The sequence below is a fragment of the Micrasema longulum genome, unplaced genomic scaffold (genome assembly GCF_059751315.1).
Source record: "Micrasema longulum isolate JH-2025_06_02 unplaced genomic scaffold, ASM5975131v1 h1tg001139l, whole genome shotgun sequence".
NCBI lineage: Eukaryota > Metazoa > Arthropoda > Insecta > Trichoptera > Brachycentridae > Micrasema > Micrasema longulum.
This window is the reverse complement of record NW_028278327.1, coordinates 392377-413721: the sequence shown is the minus strand read 5'-3', so window position 1 is coordinate 413721 and position 21345 is coordinate 392377. Positions and strand designations below refer to the sequence as shown.

Below are 21345 nucleotides of genomic sequence, written 5' to 3'. Positions count from 1 at the left end.
AACTTTCTACTATATTTTTTTTCCACTTACCGACCCGTCTGTTAGATTGAAAAAAATCCAAACAATGTTAGTGCATACCATGTTTTAGAAACAAAAATGATTTATTTGGCGAACGGGAAGAAATAAAAACAAAATAAAATTAACAGGTGCAGATTTAGGCCAGTCAAGTATTTTATTACTTTAATAACCCAGGAAGCCCACTGAATTACCAGAGCTGATATTATGAACGCAATTTTAAGGCGTTTAAGCGCGTGATTATATACTAAATACGCGCTATAAGACGTTAAAATTGTTTTTACAATACCGGGGACGGGTCTTCGGGGGAAATTTTATTTACGGAGAACTTACAATCAATCAGAAACTTTATTTCAAAATAAACTACAAAACATTATTTCTTCATACGTAGGGATACTTTTTTGAAGAAGATCCTGCAGTTACCTACTTAAAAATAATTTGAAAAAATTAATATAAACTTTTGCCTACCTACATAATATTTTTATTATCCTTTTCGCCCCGATATTTATAAAAATAGTTTATTTATAATAGCAATAGTAGGAAACGGAAATCATTTTACTAAGAAGAGTCGACGAAAGTCAATATGGCTGACATCGCTCGTCGTTCGGTCTGCTTGCGCTGTGTTCCAACGGGTATTCGAGTGCATTAACCTACATTGCGCGTGTTTATATTGTACTATCTACAAATACTTGTAGTTGTTAACTGTCAAATATATAGTTTTTAATGGAAATTACGTTAAAAATCTAGTTTAGAAATAGTCGTCATCAATCCAAATTTTACCACTCCACAAAATGGCGTCAGTCAGCATTCGTAAAGTGAAAAATATTTGTAACTCTTTTTATCCCTTGCTTATAAAATAAGGAGTTTAAAGATGATTTCAAATGAATCCTTTAGTTTCGTTTTATCGTTTTAGTAATATTTTAAATAGTTCGGATCGCGCAGTTATATAATAATCGCAAATCTTTATTCCCTTGTCACAAAATGCACCAGGTAGGTTTTACAGTTAAATGCTCTTATAATAATAGATTTTTAATATATATTGTGCCTATTTCTATTGTTTTTTTCATCTCCAGCAACGCTGTTTAGGGTTTTTTCACAGGGTGTGGCTCTCGGCATATGTTAAAGTTTTCATTCGTTTTGTCTCTTCTTAGCCTTGTTTACATTATAAAAATATTAAATTTTCAATGAAAACATCGTTGTTCCATCGCTTTTTCATTTGCAAAATGTAAAGTAACCTTTTGTCTATCATATGACCCCAAAATCATTAAAATTTAAAGTGGACCCTTTTTCACAATTTTAAGTTGAAATATTCACCTCCTTGACATGTAACCTCAATATTATTAATATTGCTGCTTAATTTAAGCTTTTGGATAATATTTGTATCATCAGTGTGTTCCTGTGTTCCTCCAATTCAACGAAAACTTCCTTCAGAAGTTGCTGTAGAATGTATGTTAAATCTCCAATTTTTTTGTCCTTTTTTGTGAATTTTAATATTAGGGATCTTTCGACGTTTCTTCTGTTAGCTGATCATTCGTCCTCAGATTAATTTGAGTGTTTAAATCGATATCAAAGTGAAATCTTTTCCGAAAGGAGTTTGTTTAATTATTTAAGAGAAGACGTGTTTTATTTAGGATTTGAAAATGTTTGTATTTTCAAAAAATATACCTGTTTCTTATCAAATGTATTTTCAAATCGTTATGATGAATAAAGTGCTTTTAAAAATTATTTTGTTTTGTCAATTTTTCCACAACAAGTACTCATTTTGATACATTTTTTAAATACCTAAATAATGTATTAAAAAATATAATTACGGAGTTAGTTGTAAATGATTTAACTCATGTTTTGATGCCAGTTTAATCACAAATTTTAATTTATGTTTTGGAAGGAGTATTATCAAATATTTCTAAAATAATAAATTTAATTTTGATGCTTTAGAAAAATCAGTTTTTTTTCTTAAGCGTCAAAATTTGGATATTAGAAATTTTTATTTTAGCATTTGGATACTTTTAAGGATATCTTGTTTTTAAAATACGTTATTTAATCACTTTTCTATGCTGGTTGCCCTCAACTTTAATACATTTTCCTTTTGTGAAATTTATTGCATCGTACATTTCTTAAAGTTTTTATATTTTTTCACATCATAGAATTCTTTCTAAAGAAAACAAAAGACTTGTAGTATTTGATTAACTTTTGTAAAATTTTTGAAGGAAACACCTAGTATGGCTCGTTAACCGTATACTTTTTGATAAATAATAGTTTGAATGTGCAATTATTGTCATTTAAAATTATTTTGCTTCTACTTTAGTACATTTAACACTTTCAGGAATCAATTATCTATGGATGTCTAAGCCCGCCTGTACTTTATTCCAAAGTTAACTAATTGTACAAATTCCACAATTAAAATATCATAGTTGTGTTTTGAATCTTAGCTTTTCGCCGCTTTTTATTTTAGATTGTCTAAATCTGCACTTTGAGAAAAAGTCTTAATATTCTCAATTCATTATTTTGTTTGAATATTATAAAGATTTTAAACAAAATTAAAGAATTGTCATTAATGATGTCAACTACTACCACAAAGGGTGTCAATTATGAAACATTCATAATTTTGCTGCGTCAACTACTGGTTCAACAGCAACCTTTTTTCTTATTTGACATTTTTTTTTGGAAAAATCAAAATATTATTTTGTATATGAATACTAAAAGTATAGCAACTATAATTTAATTTAATATTAATAATATCATACTTTTTTAAAGTTCTTTAATTTGTTATACTGTCAATTACTCCAACTACTACTACAGATAAACGAAACCTTTTTTTCCCTAAAAAGTAATTTTTTTTAAGAAATGCCGCTTATATTTTCTTCTCATTTCTAATGTTAATGTTTACCCTTATTATGATTTTGTTGCATTTCCATCATACCTATTTTAAAAATGTAATATATACTACTACGCGGATCCGTGTGTACGGTAAACCCCGTCACATCCGAAACCACATTGATTGGTATCAGCAAGAAGACATATTGGCATAATTAAAATTGTTTTCTTCACTGCAGAAGTAAGTAACCATTGGTTTTTTTTTAACAATTTCTTTTTCCGTTTTGAAACGCTACTAAATTAATTTTTCAAACATGCCAATATGTATTCATGCTCATACCGATTATTGTGGTTTGGGATGTGGCAGGGTTCACAATACACGCTGCATGTTACATGAAAAAAAATACCGCTTGCGATATCACCGTTTTTATAACGGATCCGTGTAGGTGGCACCCCGTGTATTATGCTCGATACCCAGATCAACGTAGCCGGCACGCAACATGTGTTAATTTGATCTTTAGTGATCGATGTAACGTCAGCTTTTTTATTTATTTCAAATTTTATTTTACACATTTCTTTTTTATTTACTTAGTTGAAATGTGTCGAGGTTTGGTTCAAATTTATTTATCTCAACTAAACAGTTGTTTAAATTTTGAATGTGGTCCAAATATTTACACACGTTTTAAAATTTGTACTTAACATTATGAACTATTTATGAATTTGTGCATTTCAGAAAGAATGCATGTCAGAATCTGGAAGTGAGTCGGGAAGTAATAATGCCAGCAAAAGTAACTCTTCAGCATCTGGCTCCGGATCGGACAGGTGATTTTATGATAAAAAATATTCATTAAGTTTTAGGTAGTTACTATTATTACCATCACACCATTTTACTACTGGGTTAGCTAGAGAGGATGGAATGACACATTTGTTTACTTTGGCATTAAATCTTAGTTTAATTCATTTTCATAATTGACCTTCCATTATATAGACTTTAGAAACTGAAGGATTCGAAGTTTTGTTTTATATTTCATTTCATTTTTTTTGGCACCACAACAGGCCAGGAGGCCCAATTACAGTGGTGAAACATTACATTACATAACAACCAGGCTTGAGAAAAATCACATTTTAATTTTTGTGTTCTCACCGGGAATCGAACCCGGAACCTTCCGTGCGTGAGTCAAGCGTCTTGACCACTATACCACGGAGGCCGCCGTGTCTGATGCCGTATATGATCATGTAGGTGTCTTTCTTGGTCATCCTCGTTCTATGTAACTATGCACTTTCGCTGTATATATTTGTTTGATCTTGCTTTCATTATTGTTAGCTTAAATTTCTATTTGTTTTTTTAATATAATAAATTTACAATGATACGATTTTTTATTTACTATTTACATAATGTACAATGTGCATATTTTAGTAAAATTTGTTTGCGCTTGCTCAGAGAGAGACTTACACTGCTATTTTTGAGCGTGTATGTTATTAAAAATGTTTGTGTATTTATTGTCCTATTTTTATTTTATCGTTTATAATTTTTTATTTCTTTGATTTCTGTATTATTAAAAATCTATTAAAAGGTATTTGTGCCTAAATATACGTATTTTGCTGGAATTTAGTATTGTGCTTCGGTAATTTGAAGGTATTTAAAAATCCCAAAAATGAGCTAGTCTTGAATTTTGTATTTTTTTTTTGATCAACTGAATGATTGAAATTTTTCTGTAATGTTCTCTATGTTAGTTATTCAAAACAGTCAACAAAGTGTTGAGAAAGTTGATATTTCATAGCATTTAGTAATGAGCCTACCAATATGTATGTGCAAAAAGTTATGTAGGATTTTGTTAGTCAAGGGAGCTCTTACACCAGTTGGAAATAACAAGAATGATGTTTGATGTGTATTTATTACATGGTGAATATAATACAGGACAGCGAGAACTTAATCAAACTGGATGATGTGACTAGGTGAACACTAAACTAAACTGAACTGTACTGCACCACGCCATGTTATTACTCCCCGTGGTCCTTTTATAGGTCATGTTCTTGACGTCTTCATGGTGGGAATGAAGTTGATAATTTCCAGAGCGTTGCACTGGATTTGTCATCCGATTTTGTTATTTCGAGTTTATGTCCTGTGTGTAATCAGTTTATCTTGCACAATATGATGTATTGTGAACATAAAATCCGAATTAGATTTTTTCGGTCAACGCTCTAGGTTTCTGGTAAAATAATTTAGCGCATGTGTGTTCTCGATCTATGGCCATAAAAAGATAATAATTTTTACTTTAAGAATTGTTCACTGCACTGCTTTTATGGAGTTTATTATGTAATTATATGCAATAATCCCATACTTATTTTCTGTATTTTATTGTAGTGACTCTGGATCGAGTTCATCAAGTTCGGGATCAGGTTCAAAGTCAGGCTCTAATAGGTCGAGATCGAGGTCACGGTCAAGGTCACGCTCCCACTCCAGGTCAGGCTCAGGGTCCGATGAGGAAAATGGTTTGGTTAGAATTAATTCTTCACCGCAAAGAGAAGCATCACCAAAGACGGAAGAAAATTCTCTTGCCGGAGAACTTTCGGAAAGTCAGTCCTCTCCGGAGAAGCGTTCCTCCAACAGATCTGGAAACAGCGGGAGGTCCAAGTCTGGTTCTGAGCCTTGGGAAGAGAATCCGGATATTTACTGCATTAGACGATCGGCGAGATCTCGCAGAGAACCTGAAAGGTTGAAGTTGATCGATAGTGACTCAAGTGATAGGGCAAAGCCTTTGCAAAGAACTTTCAAAAAGAAAAGGTAATATAATAGTTTTATTTATTTATGCATATATTTTAATTTCCGTGTCTGGGCGGTTGAAAAATACAGTTCCGTATGTGTAATAGAACCAGAATTCTAAGTAAATTAATAAATGTTTCTCGAAAAAACTTTTACTTGTGTAAATATCCTAAATATTCCAAAAAAATCAATTAAAAATTAGTCTGTCTTGTAGTGTTGGTTAGTTTCCTACCATGCTTATTTTTTGATTTCCGGCAAGGTCGACATGAAATATTGATTTAAGAGGTGGTTTTATACTAAAATGTTTCATTGTCCTTGGACTGGCACTTGATGCGGAAGACTGATTATTATGTCTTCATGCATATAATGATCAAGACATGCTGCACTGGAGTACCAATACATTGCCCAATGCACCACTGGTTCTGCATTAGGATATAATATTTTAATACATTTGTGCAGACCTGAATATAGTACGCGTCTGAACAAATAGTAGGCAGTAATAGTAAATAAGTCAAGTAAGCAACTATGACTGTCTAATGAGGAATTCCACTGTTTTCAAAATTTTTTTTCTATTAGCGTACTATTTAACTAAGCAAAAATATTTTATTTTTTGTGTGCGTTATTTACAAAGATATGATTTTTTAAAGTTACATGTATCAAATACCGCGCCAAATGACTGTAATCAGTGTGTCACTTTTCAGTAGTGACGTCATGAAACGGTTGGCGTTCTTACTTTCACTGACCTGACAAGAATCTATGGAATATTGCTTTGATTACTTCATTTAGTTGATCGTAATTTGCTCATTTCTATGTTATGGTTGTTTTTACGAACGTTTCGATTTAGAAAAACCTAGAAAGTTGACATAATCTCTGGTTAAAATGTCAAATTATACTATTTTTTTCTATGGTCAAAACGTTGCAAGGGCTTTAAAGCGGAAACCGGAAATACTACACGTAGATGTAAGGAGTGACGTCATTATTTACGATTTTAAAATGAATACTATTTTTAACATTTTTTATTTATTTTTGCGTGCGTTTTTGAGATATTTCATCCTACTCCAAAACTTTTAAATATTCACGTGTACATGAAAACATTTTTAAAATTCAATTCCGGGTTGGGCTGGAATTCCTCATTAGAATATTTTTTTCCCCCTTATCACCTAAAAGATGGACAAATTTCATAACACCCATAAATGAGTTGAACTTTAAGTTCAACGTTTACTGTAGTTTTAAAATAATATTCATTTACAAATAATCTCTGTTCTTCCTCTTTTAGTGGATCTGATAACTGGAACTCAGATAGTTCAGGTAGTGAAAATGAGAGTCATCCACCCCCGCCACCTCCTAGCAAAAGGCCTGGGCAAAAGAAAATTCCCCTGAAAAAGAAGCCCCCTCGACGAAGAAATAGGTATTCCAGTGATGATGAGACTAATGAGAGTAGTGATGATGAAACTAAAAGGTAATAACAAAACTGGTCCTAGCAATACTGTCGTCCTCGTGAAGAAAGTGGCACCTCTAATTTGAAATAAAATGAGTTATATAATTTTTTTGTATCCTAAGTACAATATTTAGCGCCAAACATATTAACCCATTCATGATGATAGTTCCGCATGAAACTCGAAAAAATGTTGGCATTCTATTCGTCATATTGAGTTGTCTTGTGACAATAATGACGCAGTTAATTTGCTTGCTGTAAATTCACACGTTTGTGACGAGTTGAGTTGAGTTTGCAATTTCAGTGTTAAAAGAAAAAGGGGTTTTTTTTTACGAATCGTAAAAACAGAGGTTAGTAAACCATAAAACCTATGGTAATTATGTTTTATTATTTTATAGTTTTATATTTATGTTAAAACATAAGCAAAAAAATATTATTCTAGCATAAAAAAAGCGTTCCGTATAATTATATCAAACTGTTTTTTTCTGGAGGCTCCGGGGGGCGGGGAAACAAAATTTTAGAATTCAAAAAAAAAAAAAAAGAAAGTGGTGGAAGCATTTTATGTTTTCTTGATGCTGACTTAGCTGATTTTATTTTTTGGAGATGCCACTCATTTCATTAGGACGGCAGAATATGTTCTTATAAAATGTGATGACAAAAAGTGCTCACTTTAAAATAACTACTGCATTATGAAAAGAAAAAAAGGATATAGTTAACTTTCAATTTTTTGTTTAGGGGTATGTAGAGATGATTGAATGCTTGACCGCTATTTTATAACACAGTTTTAAGTTCCTCTATATTCACATTTTATCGTTTCTTAAATGTTGAAATATTGATAATATTATTGGGAGTTAGTGACGTGAGGAAACTATGTGCAATATCTCTAAATTGTTTTACTAATTCATTTTTAATCTATAAATATACAGTAAATTGTATTTTTCTAATGTCTATCTTGCGTTATTGTTGCATCTGTTTTGTGCTATGTAAATAAAATTAAAACATTTGTTTTTTGTGATTTAGGGCGGTATCTCGTCGTATGGCAAGTACTGCCACAGTTAGTTATAAAGAGGCTAGTGAAGATGAAAAGACTGATTCTTCAGATCTGCTGGAGGTTGAAGGGGGAGAGCCGGAGCTTCCGTTGGAAGAGGACAAGAGTGAGACCATCGAGAGGGTGCTCTCACATCGATGGGGAAAGAAAGGAGGTTTGTACCATTTATTGATTTCATTCTCAATGAATTTTCTCACCTTTCAAAAACATATCGATCAAAACCTATTTTGATTTTAGTTACAGGCAATAAAACAACTTGTTATTACGTAGAAGAAAATGGTGATCCAAACGCCGATGTAGATTCAAATGACACTGAAACTACCGAACCGCAGTACCTGATAAAGTGGAAAGATTGGTCGCATATTCACAATACGTGGGAGTCTGAGCAGAGCTTAAAGGATCAGAAGGTCAAAGGAATGAAAAAATTAGAAAACTTTGTGAAAAAAGAGGCCGATCTTGCTTGGTGGAAAAAACACGCTGGCCCAGAAGATATTGATTACTTTGAGTGCCAATTAGAATTACAACAAGAACTCCTTAAAAGTTATTACGACGTAGAAAGAATAATAGGTAGGTGTCATCACATATTTATTTTTTATATGCTCATTTAAAAATCTTTATAAGCAAATAAATAATTTAATAATACTTGGTATTCAGCTCATATTCATCGTGGTAATTTGCACATTTTAGTCGATAAAAAATATGTACTAGTTTATATCTTAATTGATTTCAAAATATATTTCTACTCTATCGATTATTTTTTTTGAAAATTATTTTATTTTAAACTTTGTTTAAAAAAATATATTTATGAATAAATAATATTTGAATATGTACTTTCCACAGCTCAACACATTCGTGATGACGGAAGTGGTACCGATTATTACTGTAAATGGGAGTCACTCCCGTATTCCGATGCCACATGGGAAGATTCAGTTCTTATTTGTAGGAAATGGCCCAAAAAGATTGAAGAGTTCAGAATGCGAGAAGACTCTAGTTCAACCCCGTCTAGACATTGCAAGGCACTCAAGTATCGACCCAAGTTCCACCAAATCCTGGGTCAGCCGGAGTACATGGGAGGTGATAAGGTAATGCTCTCCTTAGTATCTTATTCCGAGGCAAACAGTGGCTTTTTGCCAAAGTGGAATGATGCCAAATTAAAAAAAGAATAAAATTATTATTATCTTCAATGTCAGGATTCGATTAACAATCCCCGCAATCAAGCTGAGTCAAGGTCGTTAAATAGTACTTTATTTCAGGTCTACTTATTTATGGACATTTTTATTTTAGGTGTTGGTTTTAAGAGATTATCAAATGGACGGATTAAATTGGATGGTACACGCCTGGTGTAAAGAAAACTCCGTTATTTTGGCTGATGAGATGGGCTTAGGTAAAACCATTCAGGTAACATTTCCTATTTTTATGAAAAGAATACATAAATAATTCTAAAATAATGATTTTATATACCCAATATTGAAGCTTAATTTTAAATAACTCTAATTGCTAACATGAAATCCGCATTAATTAATATTTGTTTAATTAATGTTGCGGATAAACAAATTTGGTTTTAAAATAAACGTTAACTTATTTATGGGAAGTTTAATATATTCTGTTAGCAGGCTTTCAGGATTGCTTATGTTAAATTTGTTTGATGGGTTTTTATATGTATTTATGTCATCGCAGGTTTTCATTAATTCATTAATTTGAATTGAAATAATAATAAAGATAAAATTTTCTTTTACAGACTATTTGCTTCTTAAACTACCTGTTCCATGCCCAATCTATGCACGGGCCATACTTGTGTGTTGTTCCACTCAGTACAATGACCGCATGGCAGAGGGAGTTCCAACTGTGGGCTCCAGAAATCAATGTAGTCACATACCTCGGTGATGTCTCATCCCGTGAAATTGTAAGCTCATGAATGTGATTTTTCAATGAAAATACCATAATTTATTTAATTGTTAGAACACCGATATAAAATGAATTATTTAATTTTAGATAAGACAATATGAATGGGATTTTGCCAGCTCAAAGAGATTAAAATTCAACACAATTTTAACCACATATGAAATAGTATTAAAAGACAGACTATTTCTGGGATCCTTTAGTTGGGCAGCACTTCTTGTTGATGAAGCACACAGGTAACAAAATAGAGTTTGCCGATAATCAAATGTTTTTTTGACTATTGCTTACTAGCGCAGTTTAAATATTTTCTTTTTTGTTTCAGATTAAAAAATGACGATTCTCTTCTATACAAAGCTTTAAAGGAATTTGATACAAACCACCGGCTTCTTATCACTGGTACGCCACTCCAAAATTCCCTAAAAGAACTTTGGGCCCTGCTACATTTTATTATGCCTCATCGGTATGTCTTACATTGCACCTATTTCTTGTGATAATAGATTTCTAATTAATTAATATATTGAGTTTTTTTTAAATATCCATCGTCTATGTTGGAATCAAAATGCATTTTCAACTTATAACTTTTTTTAATTACTTCAGATTTGCGACTTGGGAGGAATTTGAGAAGGACCATGAAAACTCCGCTCAAAGGGGTTATTCTAAACTACATAAGCAATTAGAACCGTTTATTTTGAGAAGACAAAAAAAAGATGTTGAGAAATCATTGCCTGCTAAAGTAGAACAAATTTTAAGGGTAGAAATGACTTCAATACAAAAGCAATATTATAAGTGGATTTTAACAAAAAACTACAGCGCCTTGCGGAAAGGTGTTAAGGGTTCAACAAACACCTTCCTAAATATCGTTGTTGAACTAAAGAAATGTTGTAATCACGCTCTTTTGACTAGACCAATTGAATATGAAGCCAAAACATCTCATGATGATGTTGTGCAGGTAATTTAAGTAATTTTTCATTTGACCACTGTATAACCATAGCCTGCCTTACTGATTTAATTCATGTCAAGATTATTGTGGCTGTCTGTTTTTTGATATCTAAAATTATATTTGAAGACTTTCTGTATCATTGTGTGGACGATGAAAAGTTCAATAGCATTAGTATGTGTTACCGAATTTTAATTAAAATTCTATGATTTTCAGCAACTACTCAAAGGGTCTGGTAAACTGGTGCTTTTAGATAAACTCTTATGTAGGTTACGTGAAACGGGGCATCGTGTACTTATATTTTCCCAAATGGTTCGGATGTTAGACATATTGGCGGAGTATCTTACCAAAAGACACTTCCCATTCCAACGTTTGGATGGAAGCATTAAGGGAGAGCTAAGAAGGCAAACATTAGATCATTTTAATGCTGAAGGCTCCGTGGTAAGTACACAATTATTTTAGCTCTGCGCAGGGTGTCCAGTGGTAGATTTCAAGCATAAAAAAAAATTATGGAAAAATAAATAGATCAACAAATAGAACATAAGTTCTTTAAATAATTCTTAATTTAATTTTAAGTAAATGAATGTGGATTTTATCTTTTAAAGACAGCGTTTTTAAAATGCCAACCTCTAAGATGCAAGCACTTTTTCGATTCTCAAAATCAACAAGCGTCTTGTTAGTGACATTGTGTATTTTCCTCTAATACGCTAGATGTCTTCATCCATAAAAAACAGATAGAGCTGGACCTTGGCAACGTCTGTTGACAGCAGCTGCTGTCGAAGCTCTAAATCTGGCTCCCTAATTTCGAATTAACTTTATTGAAGGCGCTTCATTTATGCGGCGAATATTGTAATGCTTACAAGACTTACTGCTAGCCGCGCAGTAAGCAAAAAATTGTTTGTTAAATATTTCTCGATAGCGAATATCTCTCCACTTCTGACCAAAAATTCAGTAGCTGCAATCTCCCTACTTTAAAATATGAAATTTGCCATTGGGCACCATACTGGATACTGGATACTGGAATGCATATTTTATCTAATGTATTTGATTTTTTATAGGATTTTTGCTTCCTGCTTTCAACTCGAGCTGGTGGTTTAGGAATTAATTTAGCAACTGCTGATACTGTGATAATATTTGATTCCGATTGGAATCCCCAAAATGATCTTCAAGCTCAAGCAAGAGCACATAGGATAGGACAAAAGAATCAGGTATCTTATTAATTTTATTTCTTTCAAATTGTTTTCTTTCATTTGAAAACACAAAGGTATTTTACAGTAATAACTTTGCAGGTAAACATTTATCGATTGGTGACTGCAAGATCTGTAGAGGAGGAAATAGTAGAAAGAGCAAAACGGAAAATGGTTTTAGATCATCTAGTTATACAGCGTATGGACACAACAGGTCGCACTGTTTTAGACAAGAAAGGGGCTGGATCCTCTAATAGTACACCGTTCAATAAGGAAGATCTCAATGCCATCTTGAAGTTTGGTGCCGAGGAGTTGTTTAAGGATGACGAGGATGGAGATGAAGAACCTGTTGTAAGTATCGATTCTAAATGAAATGTGCATATTATGTTATAATACAGTTTTAATTATTTCACTATTCGTTTATTTAATATTGTCATTTTTCTAATGATTTATTTTGACATTACTTATAGTGTGATATTGATGAAATTTTGAGAAGAGCTGAGACACGCGATGATGCACCAACAATGGTAGGAGATGAGTTGCTTTCTGCATTTAAAGTAGCTAGCTTCGCCTTTGATGAAGAGAAAACTAACGATTTGAAAGAGGATCCCGATGAAGAAACTAAAGATTGGGTATGTATTATGTTTTTTTGAAAATGTTATATGAATCTTTATTGACAGTATTCATATTGTGTACTCATATTCATTTTTTTAGGATAATATTATACCAGAAGATTTTAGAAAGGCTATACAAGAAGAGGAAAAAACTAAAGAAATGGAGGATCTTTACTTACCACCCAGATCTAGGAAAACTCTTCAGCAAATCCAACAAAGAGATGAAGGTATGTCTTGAAAATGTGTTTGCGTAAAATTTTAGGCAAGACTACGGAAATTCATAAAAATAATAAAATAACTTAAAACAGGTTTAATTTATTATAGATTCATAAAAAAATAATTACTTTGTTATGTTTCTTTGCAAAATTTAATGAAAAGCGAGAATCTTATATTATCCTCCTATTTTATTTTGTTTTTTAGATTTCCAAAAAAAAATATTTCCCTGGGTGGAAATATACAACTTTAAAGTAAATCTTTAAAGATCATGAGGTTTTGAGTGTAGTTTAAAAAAAAATGCTTATTTACTTAAAACTGAACCATTCTTATCAGGTCGGGGAAAGAAACGTAAGACTGGTACCGGGGAAGAAGATACTGATGGGGATGGCACCGGGTCAGAAGAGGGCGGTTGGGAAGAGGGAGGAGATGGGGAGGGAGAGGGGGGATGGGACCATCCCCGGAAGAGAAAACGCCCACCCGCATCCGCAAGGGAACGAATCAAGGGATTCACTGACATTGAGGTAAAAGAGTATTTTAATACAACTGTGGCTTTACTTGGTTACATTTTCTAAATATCTTAAAAATAATATTCCAAAAATGAGGTCTTTGAGAAATACTGTTAAATAAATAAAAAATAAAGTGTCATAACTGAATTATTTGATGTTTACCGTTTCACTGTACTTGAGGGCTTATTTATTACTTTCCAGGCTTAAATCAAATGTGATAATTACATTATGTATTTAACTTGTAAGAAATACTCCATTTCTTCAATATAATATATATATATATATATATATATATCAGCATAACTAATATTGAAATAATCAAATTGTTCATTTTAAATAGTGCATAATTTATAAAGTAGAAACTATTGGCTAATGAGGAAGTTCAGTGGTTTTAATATTTGTTAATAAACTATTTAACTAAGCCAAAAATAAAAAAAATTGTATTGTGTTATCAGTGCTATGATTTTTGAATGTTATGTATTTTTGAAATTATTTCACGTGTGACGTCTCTTCTTGATGAGTTCTGCTGATTGGTCAATTAACTTACTGTAAACTGGAAAATATATCACAACTCTCTTATCATTGGTTGATCCGGAAGAACTAGTGACGTCATGCAAAATAGTTCGTTTTTATTAAAATATTTTTTTGTTTTATACTTTTTCCAAAAACTACTCTGTACAATTTAATGCTCTAATTTTTACTGCGTGTAAGAATACATTTTTTAAACTCAATTTCCCGTAGGGCTGAACTTCCTTATTTTAGTTTATGGGGAGAAATTTATACATTGTGTTGGTCCATTTAGTGTTAATATTTGAACTCAAGAGTTCTTATACCCTTTCCAGATTCGTCGCTTTGTCAAAAGTTATAAAAAATACTCTGCTCCTCTGAAGCGTCTCGAAGATATTGCTTGTGATGCCGAACTGCAAGAAAAACCCCTTGCCGATCTGAAGAAGTTAGGAGAAATCCTTCGAGCTCGGTGTCAGGCGCAGATAGCGTCACTCGGGGAGAACGGAAGTCAGGCAAACAGTCAGCAGCCTGTTCAGGAGGCAGGACAAACAGGAGGGAAGAGGAAGGCTCGCATTACCTTCATGCTCGGAGGAATCACAGTCAATGCCAAAACTCTCAGTCAGTGTGAGATGGAGATGGCTCCTCTGGACTTAATGTTACCCGCTGAGCGAGAAGACAGACTTAAATGGCAGCTTGACTTTAGGTACTTTATTATACACTTAGTAAAATTACTGTGATATTAAATTCAAATTCAAAATTATATCACTTTAGTGTTGAAATAGATAAAGATTTGATAATTATAATAAAGAATCTGTCTCATGTGTCTTTTGTTATTTTTAATTCCAGAACAAGAGTTCCAAATTTTGATGTAGACTGGAGTGTGGTCGAAGATTCTAAATTGCTCTGTGGTATTTACCAGTATGGTATGAGTGCTTGGGAAGCTATAAAAATGGACCAAAGCCTCGGACTAGGGGATAAAATTTTATTTAATGACGATAGAAAACCTCAAGGGAAGCATTTACAATCTAGAGCTGAATATTTATTAAAAGTACTGAGAAAACTTCAGGACCAGAAAGCTGGCAAAGTCAGAAAGAAAAACACTAGAAAACCCAAAGTTATATCAAAAGAAACCATAGAAAATGATGATCCTGTATCTGGTGATGAATCCAAAAAGACTGTCAAAGTTAAAACGGAAAAGGTAATGTTTGTTGTGTTGTGTACTGATTTTGCAAATTTAATTCGCAATAAGTTTCCTAGATTTATTTTACCTTTGTTAACTCTATTATAGGCGAGTGAGGAACAGCTTAACCACGCCACGGAGGAAGTTCAAACTGATAAAAAAGACAAGAAAAAAGTCAAAAAGGAAAAGAAAGAACCAAAATCAAAAAATGCAACTAAGAAAAAACCCGCAGGCCCGATGCACTTTACTGCCAACAATGAACCCAGAGCCTTGGAAGTTTTGGGAGATCTCGATCCATCTGTATTTGAAGAGGTAAAGAATAATATAACCATACAATTTTGTGCATTTGTGTGTATTTTCCGTCATTTATATATTCAAATATAATAAGTACCATTCGTGGTTTTTCCATTAAAAAATGTGCCCTTTTCTGTTATCAGTAAAATGTTTTTGATATTTAACACAATATTTTAGTCAGTTTGTTCTCTTTTACTATCTATGTATATAATATTCTGATTGTTTTAGTGCAAAGAAAAAATGAGACCAGTTAAGAAGGCTTTGAGAGCATTAGATAACCCCGACCAAACGTTGTCAGAACCGGAACAAATGAACAGAACGAGAGCTTGCCTACGTCAGATCGGAAACCAAATAGACCTCTGTTTAGAAAAATTTGATCAAGACAGAAAGGTTGAGTGGAGAAGTAACCTTTGGTATTTTGTATCAAAATTTACCAATTTTGATGCCAAAAAGTTGTACAGGTTATATAAATATGGACTGAAAAAATCTGATGCATCTGTCGATAAAAATGAAACAAATGAACCAAAGGCCAATAGTAAAGATATAGTAAGTTTGAATGTGAAATTTTTTAATATGTTTTTAATATCCGATCTTCCTCATAGAATTTTATTTATGCAACTATGTAACTCTATTTTATCCAAGAAGTATATACTGATATTTGAACTTCTATTTTAAAATTGACATTAGTAAAACCCACCTTTTTATGTTTCTCAAGGTAACAACAAAAAGAAATGCTAAACTGAGAAAATTTATGGAAAAAATGGAATGTCTTAAAAATAAAATTAACATGCTAGACTTCAATGTAAAAACTGTCATAATTTAGGATTATGAATAATTTTATTTTTTTACCAAATTTCAATGATTTAAGTAAAAATATTTCATATTTTTTCAATCAATGTTGTGTTTTTTTTTAATTGGCGTAAAAAGAAACATGTTCAAATAATTTTATGTAGTTACAATATTAAAAAATGCTTAAAATACATACAATATTTTTTTCCTTAAATGTTGGGAAATTTTATTTATGTGATATCCCTCTGTTTTACTATGGAACCACAAAAATTCATCTGTCATTTACATTGTGTCAAAAACTGTTTCACACTTTTATGAAAAATGTTGTGTCGCTTCACAGTCTTCACTTTTATGCGATTTTTTTTATAACTGGGCACCAGGATGAGTTTAAACGCATCCTATCATCTCTGTTTATATTGTCGGAATGTTTGCAAATCTCGATCGCCTCTTTTACAAATACTTAAACAAGTTTGGTGACTCAATTGCTCTCTGGTCTCCTTATCCAGTTATAAAGAAATCACATACAAGTTTAGACTGTGAAGCGCCACAAATTTCAAATGACGAACTTCTGCCCTGCGGCAAATTGGATACAATAAAAGTTTTCTTGCGCGCGGTAAAAATTGGAGCATTAAATTATACGGCATAGTTTCTTGAAAATAAAAAAAGAAAACGAAAATATCAAAAAATATTTTAATAAAAACGAATTACTTTAAACGACCTCAGTAGTTCATATGAATCAACTAATGATAAGAGAGTTATGGAAGATTTCTAGTTTGCTTACTGTCAATGGACCAATGGGCAGAACTGATCTAGAGTAAGCGGAAAAGAACCTCTGACATCACATACGGAGTGGAGTTATTTCAGAAATACAGAACTTAAAAAAATCATAGTGCTGATAATACGATATGTAATTTTTTAAAAAGAAATAGGCTAATCTATTAACCAATAAAAAAAATCAATGAACTTCCTCATTGACGAGCTGTAGACAGCAACAACTGTGACACAGTACAAATCCTAAGTACTTAATGTTACACATCTATCTACACAAATAACATCAACCCTGATGGTGGATGCTGCAATGCGATCTGAAACGATAGTAAATAGTACAAATGACACGCGGCATAATAGCCCAGCAAAAAATATTGTGTTATTTTGGGGAAACGCGGTGGCGTTCAACCCGGAGTTTTTTTGACACATAGAATGAGTTTTAAATTTTTTTCAATGTAAAACTGGGGTTACGAAAAACGTTAATTGGGGGGAATATTTCAATAATTCAGGGGGAAAATGAGGTGTTCGACTAATGAAAATGTATTTATTTTTTAATAGGAAAAATCAAGCAAAAATAATTCTGGAGGACATAAACATCATAGTCACCACAATAATCATCAAACTGATAAAAACATAAAGGACTTAGGTAATAACCACAAAAAAAGCAGAAGGGAACGTGAACGGGATAAGGACAGAGATCGGGATCGGGATCGGGACAGAGACAAGGAACGAGACAATAAAGTTAGAGAGAAGAGGGATAAGAGAGAAAAAGATAATCTAACTGCTGCTTCCAATAACAATTTCACCACTACACCAAATAATAAGAGGAAACTCGAGGAAGGGGAGTGTGAGCCTGAGCCTAATGACAATAAAAGGTAATTCAATTTATCTCAAATTATTAGGTGGTATATAAAATAATGATGCAAGTTTTAAGCGAGTTGTGATCTGCGACCTGGTCATAATCTACTGCCTTCGTCCAGAACAATCAGCAAATTCATGATTTCTCTAGTGCTAGTAGTAGTTCAAAAAATGAGATTCTTGCCTCGATTCAGGTTTTAGGTTAATGACAATATGCGTGTAATTAATTACAAAACCTTATTGAGTACTTTTGGTGTTTAAAGCACCAACTTTGTGGAACATTATTAATCAATAGATAAAAAAAATCTCAATACTTTTTCACACTACTTTATTTAGATTTTTTTAAAATTAACTAGTTTTAGCAACACATTGCTTTCTTCAAGGTAACTTAAAACCGAAAAGTTTGCCTTCTAGCCTCCAAAGAAAGCGACGTTTTGTCAAAACTAGTATGTGGTGCAAAAGTATTTTTTTATTTTAGTATATTGTAAGTACGAGTATTCAATCGGAATAAGCTACTTTTATGCACAAACCAATACTAAAAAGGCAGCCACATAAGACTAATTACGATTATGGTAATAATGTTTACATTAAAAATTTTAGAAGCAAGGACACTGAAGAAAAAGAGCGAAACTCCAAGAAATCTGACCATGGGGGGCGCGATAGGGAGAGGGATAGGGAGAGGGAGCGCCGCGTGTCGGGAGGCAGTGGAAGTGGGCGCTGGGGTAGCGCGGGGGGCGCCAGCAGGTTCGCAGACAACAGGCTCCCGCCCGAACCCAGGGGCTTCGATGGGGCTCCGGGCCTCCCACACAGGTCTTACAGGCCCGATAGGGGACCGCGGATTCATGATAAAAGAAGGTAAATGAACATGATAGGATGTCACTTATTCTGATCACTTGTTCTGTGCCCGGGTTTAAGAAGAATACAGTTCTGCGTGTGAAATAGAATCAGAATTCTGGACGTGTGTTTTTGACTTGATGGCTGCTCTCTGGGAAAAATCCTGAATAAGAAAATCAACTGTAGAAAAGTTCACCTTGTAATGTAATGTTGTGGTTGGCGCATTCGCCTACCATGCTTAAAGTCCTGCCCGGGTTCAATTCCTTATTAAGGTTACAAATTGAGTTGGTTTACACTGCAATATTTCGCTGTCCTTAAATTGGCACCCAAAGTGTGCCTTGCCCTATGCACCACTAGGTGTGGATTAGGTTTTGATGATGATGGTGTCCATATTTACTATATTAATATTAAAACCACCCAGGATAACATTTAGAATTGCATATTTGTTTTATTTGCTTTCGAAGTTATAGGGCCAACATGTACTTTTAATGGTACACGTTGCCTTAGTTCTTTTGTTTTTTTATAAATTTTGATAAATTTTCAGATTCCACCCGTCATATATGGGCGGTCACTACGGGGCCACAGCCGCGTACTACGCGGGTGACCCCTCCCCGTACCCCCCACATCGGCCATACCCCCCCGACTGGAGGGACTACCCTCCCTCGCGCCCGCCAGACTATCCCCCCGAGCGGGAGAGGGACTTCCGCAGAGACTATGACCGCCGACCCCCGCCCCCCTCCTAGTCTTCCGCCTGCTACGCTATTCGTTAATTGCTTATTATTCCACTCCTGATATTATTTTAATTTGGCTGTTGATATATTTGTATTTTACCTGGATATGAGCGACGGAATAATAAAAGAAGACGGAAATATACCAGATGCCGTTTTAAAAACTTGTATGAAAATATATGACACCTACTTGTTACAATGTGACGTAACCGCCCAAGTCCAATTGAGTAGTGTAGTTTTTAGTGTTTCCTCAAAACTTTTACGCTTTATTCAGTTGGAAACTATTGACCAGTAGATTCTGTGATATGTATTGGTCTAAATCGTGGAAACTGTATTATACGGATCGTTGTCTCTCGTGTACTATGAAACAGTGATTATGTATGCCTCGGGCATAAGTGTGATAAGTGAACTATGAATTTATTATGTCATTTAATATTGGAAGACTTGATTGTGATCACCTACCTCTTTGGGTATGCAGATATACTTTTTTTAATATATTACAATTACAAGTTACGGACTTATTACCTATGTGACATCGTATATATTGTAGAAATGTGATTATTCGGATGAAAGAATACATATTTTAATAATTGACACCAAATATTTAGTACGCTTATCATTAAGGTGCTAGAATTTTTATTCTCAGTGTTAATTTATTATTATGTGTATTATTGTTTTTATTTTTTTACTTTTTTGAGTGAATTATTATAAGTAGGGTTTTTGCAAAGGGTGATTCCATCTTAAAGAAATTTTTGGCTATCTAAAAGGGATAGTTCCTCTCCAGTAGTTCCTACTGTATAATATGAAATTAGGGAAATTGAACTTCAAGTTGATCAAGATTTTATTGTATTATTTTTGTGTAATCAAATCATTTTATTTTTTTATGAAATCACCAAGATTTTGTCATAAATATCAGCATTTATTTTTTTATCATACTGTGTATATAATTACTCATTTTGCTCTCATTTTCTTTGTTGTATGGATCACCTAAGAAAGAGCGATAAATTGTAATGGCACTCGTTAAGTACAATGAGAAAATGTTATGTGTATAAACTTTCAAGAATCTTGTAAAATAATCATTTTAAGTATGTCCACTATGTATGTATAATGAAATTAGAATGTACATTTGAAAGGAATCACATTTTAGAGCTGTAATATACTTTATATTTTATGCATATCTGTATGCCCAATACAGTGGAAAATGAAACATTTGAAACTTGTTTTATTTATTTAGAATACAAAACTTATTAGAGCAACCATCAAACCTTATTATTATCATTTATTTATTTCAATATCGAGGCTTCGATAGGGAAATGTTTTATTTATCATGTCAAATTGATTTACAGTAAAACCCCCCCGTTTTATGTTTTTCAAGAGATCAACAACAAAAAAGTGAGAACTAAGAAAACTTTAAAGTGAGGAAATGAAAAATGTATGAAAAAATGAAATTTCATTAAAATATAATTATTGCATAAGACTTCATAAATATACTGCAGAAAAATTGTAAGAACCGTCATTATTGGGGATTATTCATATTTACCAATGATATAATTTAAAATATTTTGTATTTTTTCAAACAATACTGCAATGTTATTTTCTTACTGAATTAAAAAAAATATACGTATTAATAATTTTATCTAGGTAACCTTATAAACACGAAAAGAAAAATTTGAATTCGCATAAAATTTGATTTTTTCCCTAAATATTGGGAAATTTTATTTATATGATATTACTTTTTTTTAGTATGGCACCACAAAATTTCAACTGTCATTTACATCGCGGACTGTTTCACACTTTTATGATAACTATTTAAACTATCTTATTTTCGCATTATGTGTGTATAACATCAAATGATATTTCTATTGTCAATTTTTTAACTTTCTGCATCGTAATTTATTGATGTAAAGACTACTCTTCCTAAACATGCCGTCAACTGCATGTCACTATTTAGT

The 21345-nt window shown here is 32.7% G+C and overlaps 1 protein-coding gene across 1 annotated transcript; it reads left to right on the top strand.

Moving 5' to 3' along the window:
* The first annotated feature begins 595 nt into the window (after positions 1-595).
* Positions 596-20609, top strand: Chd1 (chromodomain-helicase-DNA-binding protein 1). The gene is made up of 25 exons (XM_088233683.1): positions 596-1005; positions 3563-3651; positions 5195-5614; positions 6870-7052; positions 8049-8230; positions 8314-8643; positions 8917-9158; positions 9361-9474; positions 9815-9979; positions 10069-10211; positions 10298-10435; positions 10573-10924; positions 11129-11353; positions 11971-12120; positions 12202-12450; positions 12570-12731; positions 12814-12940; positions 13263-13450; positions 14278-14645; positions 14789-15140; positions 15231-15434; positions 15645-15962; positions 17532-17848; positions 18432-18686; positions 19210-20609. The coding sequence occupies exons 1-25, from the start codon at positions 997-999 to the stop codon at positions 19406-19408; spliced, it is 5481 nt and encodes a 1826-aa protein (XP_088089809.1). The 5' UTR covers positions 596-996; the 3' UTR covers positions 19409-20609.
* Positions 20610-21345: the final 736 nt, after the last annotated feature.

Bases quoted from the DNA above. Each gene is read 5' to 3' on its own strand.
- Chd1 (XM_088233683.1), top strand. The intron at 8,231-8,313 runs GTTTGTACCATT...TTTTGATTTTAG, and splicing joins TCGATGGGGAAAGAAAGGAG to TTACAGGCAATAAAACAACT. The intron at 10,212-10,297 runs GTAACAAAATAG...TTTTTGTTTCAG, and splicing joins CTTGTTGATGAAGCACACAG to ATTAAAAAATGACGATTCTC.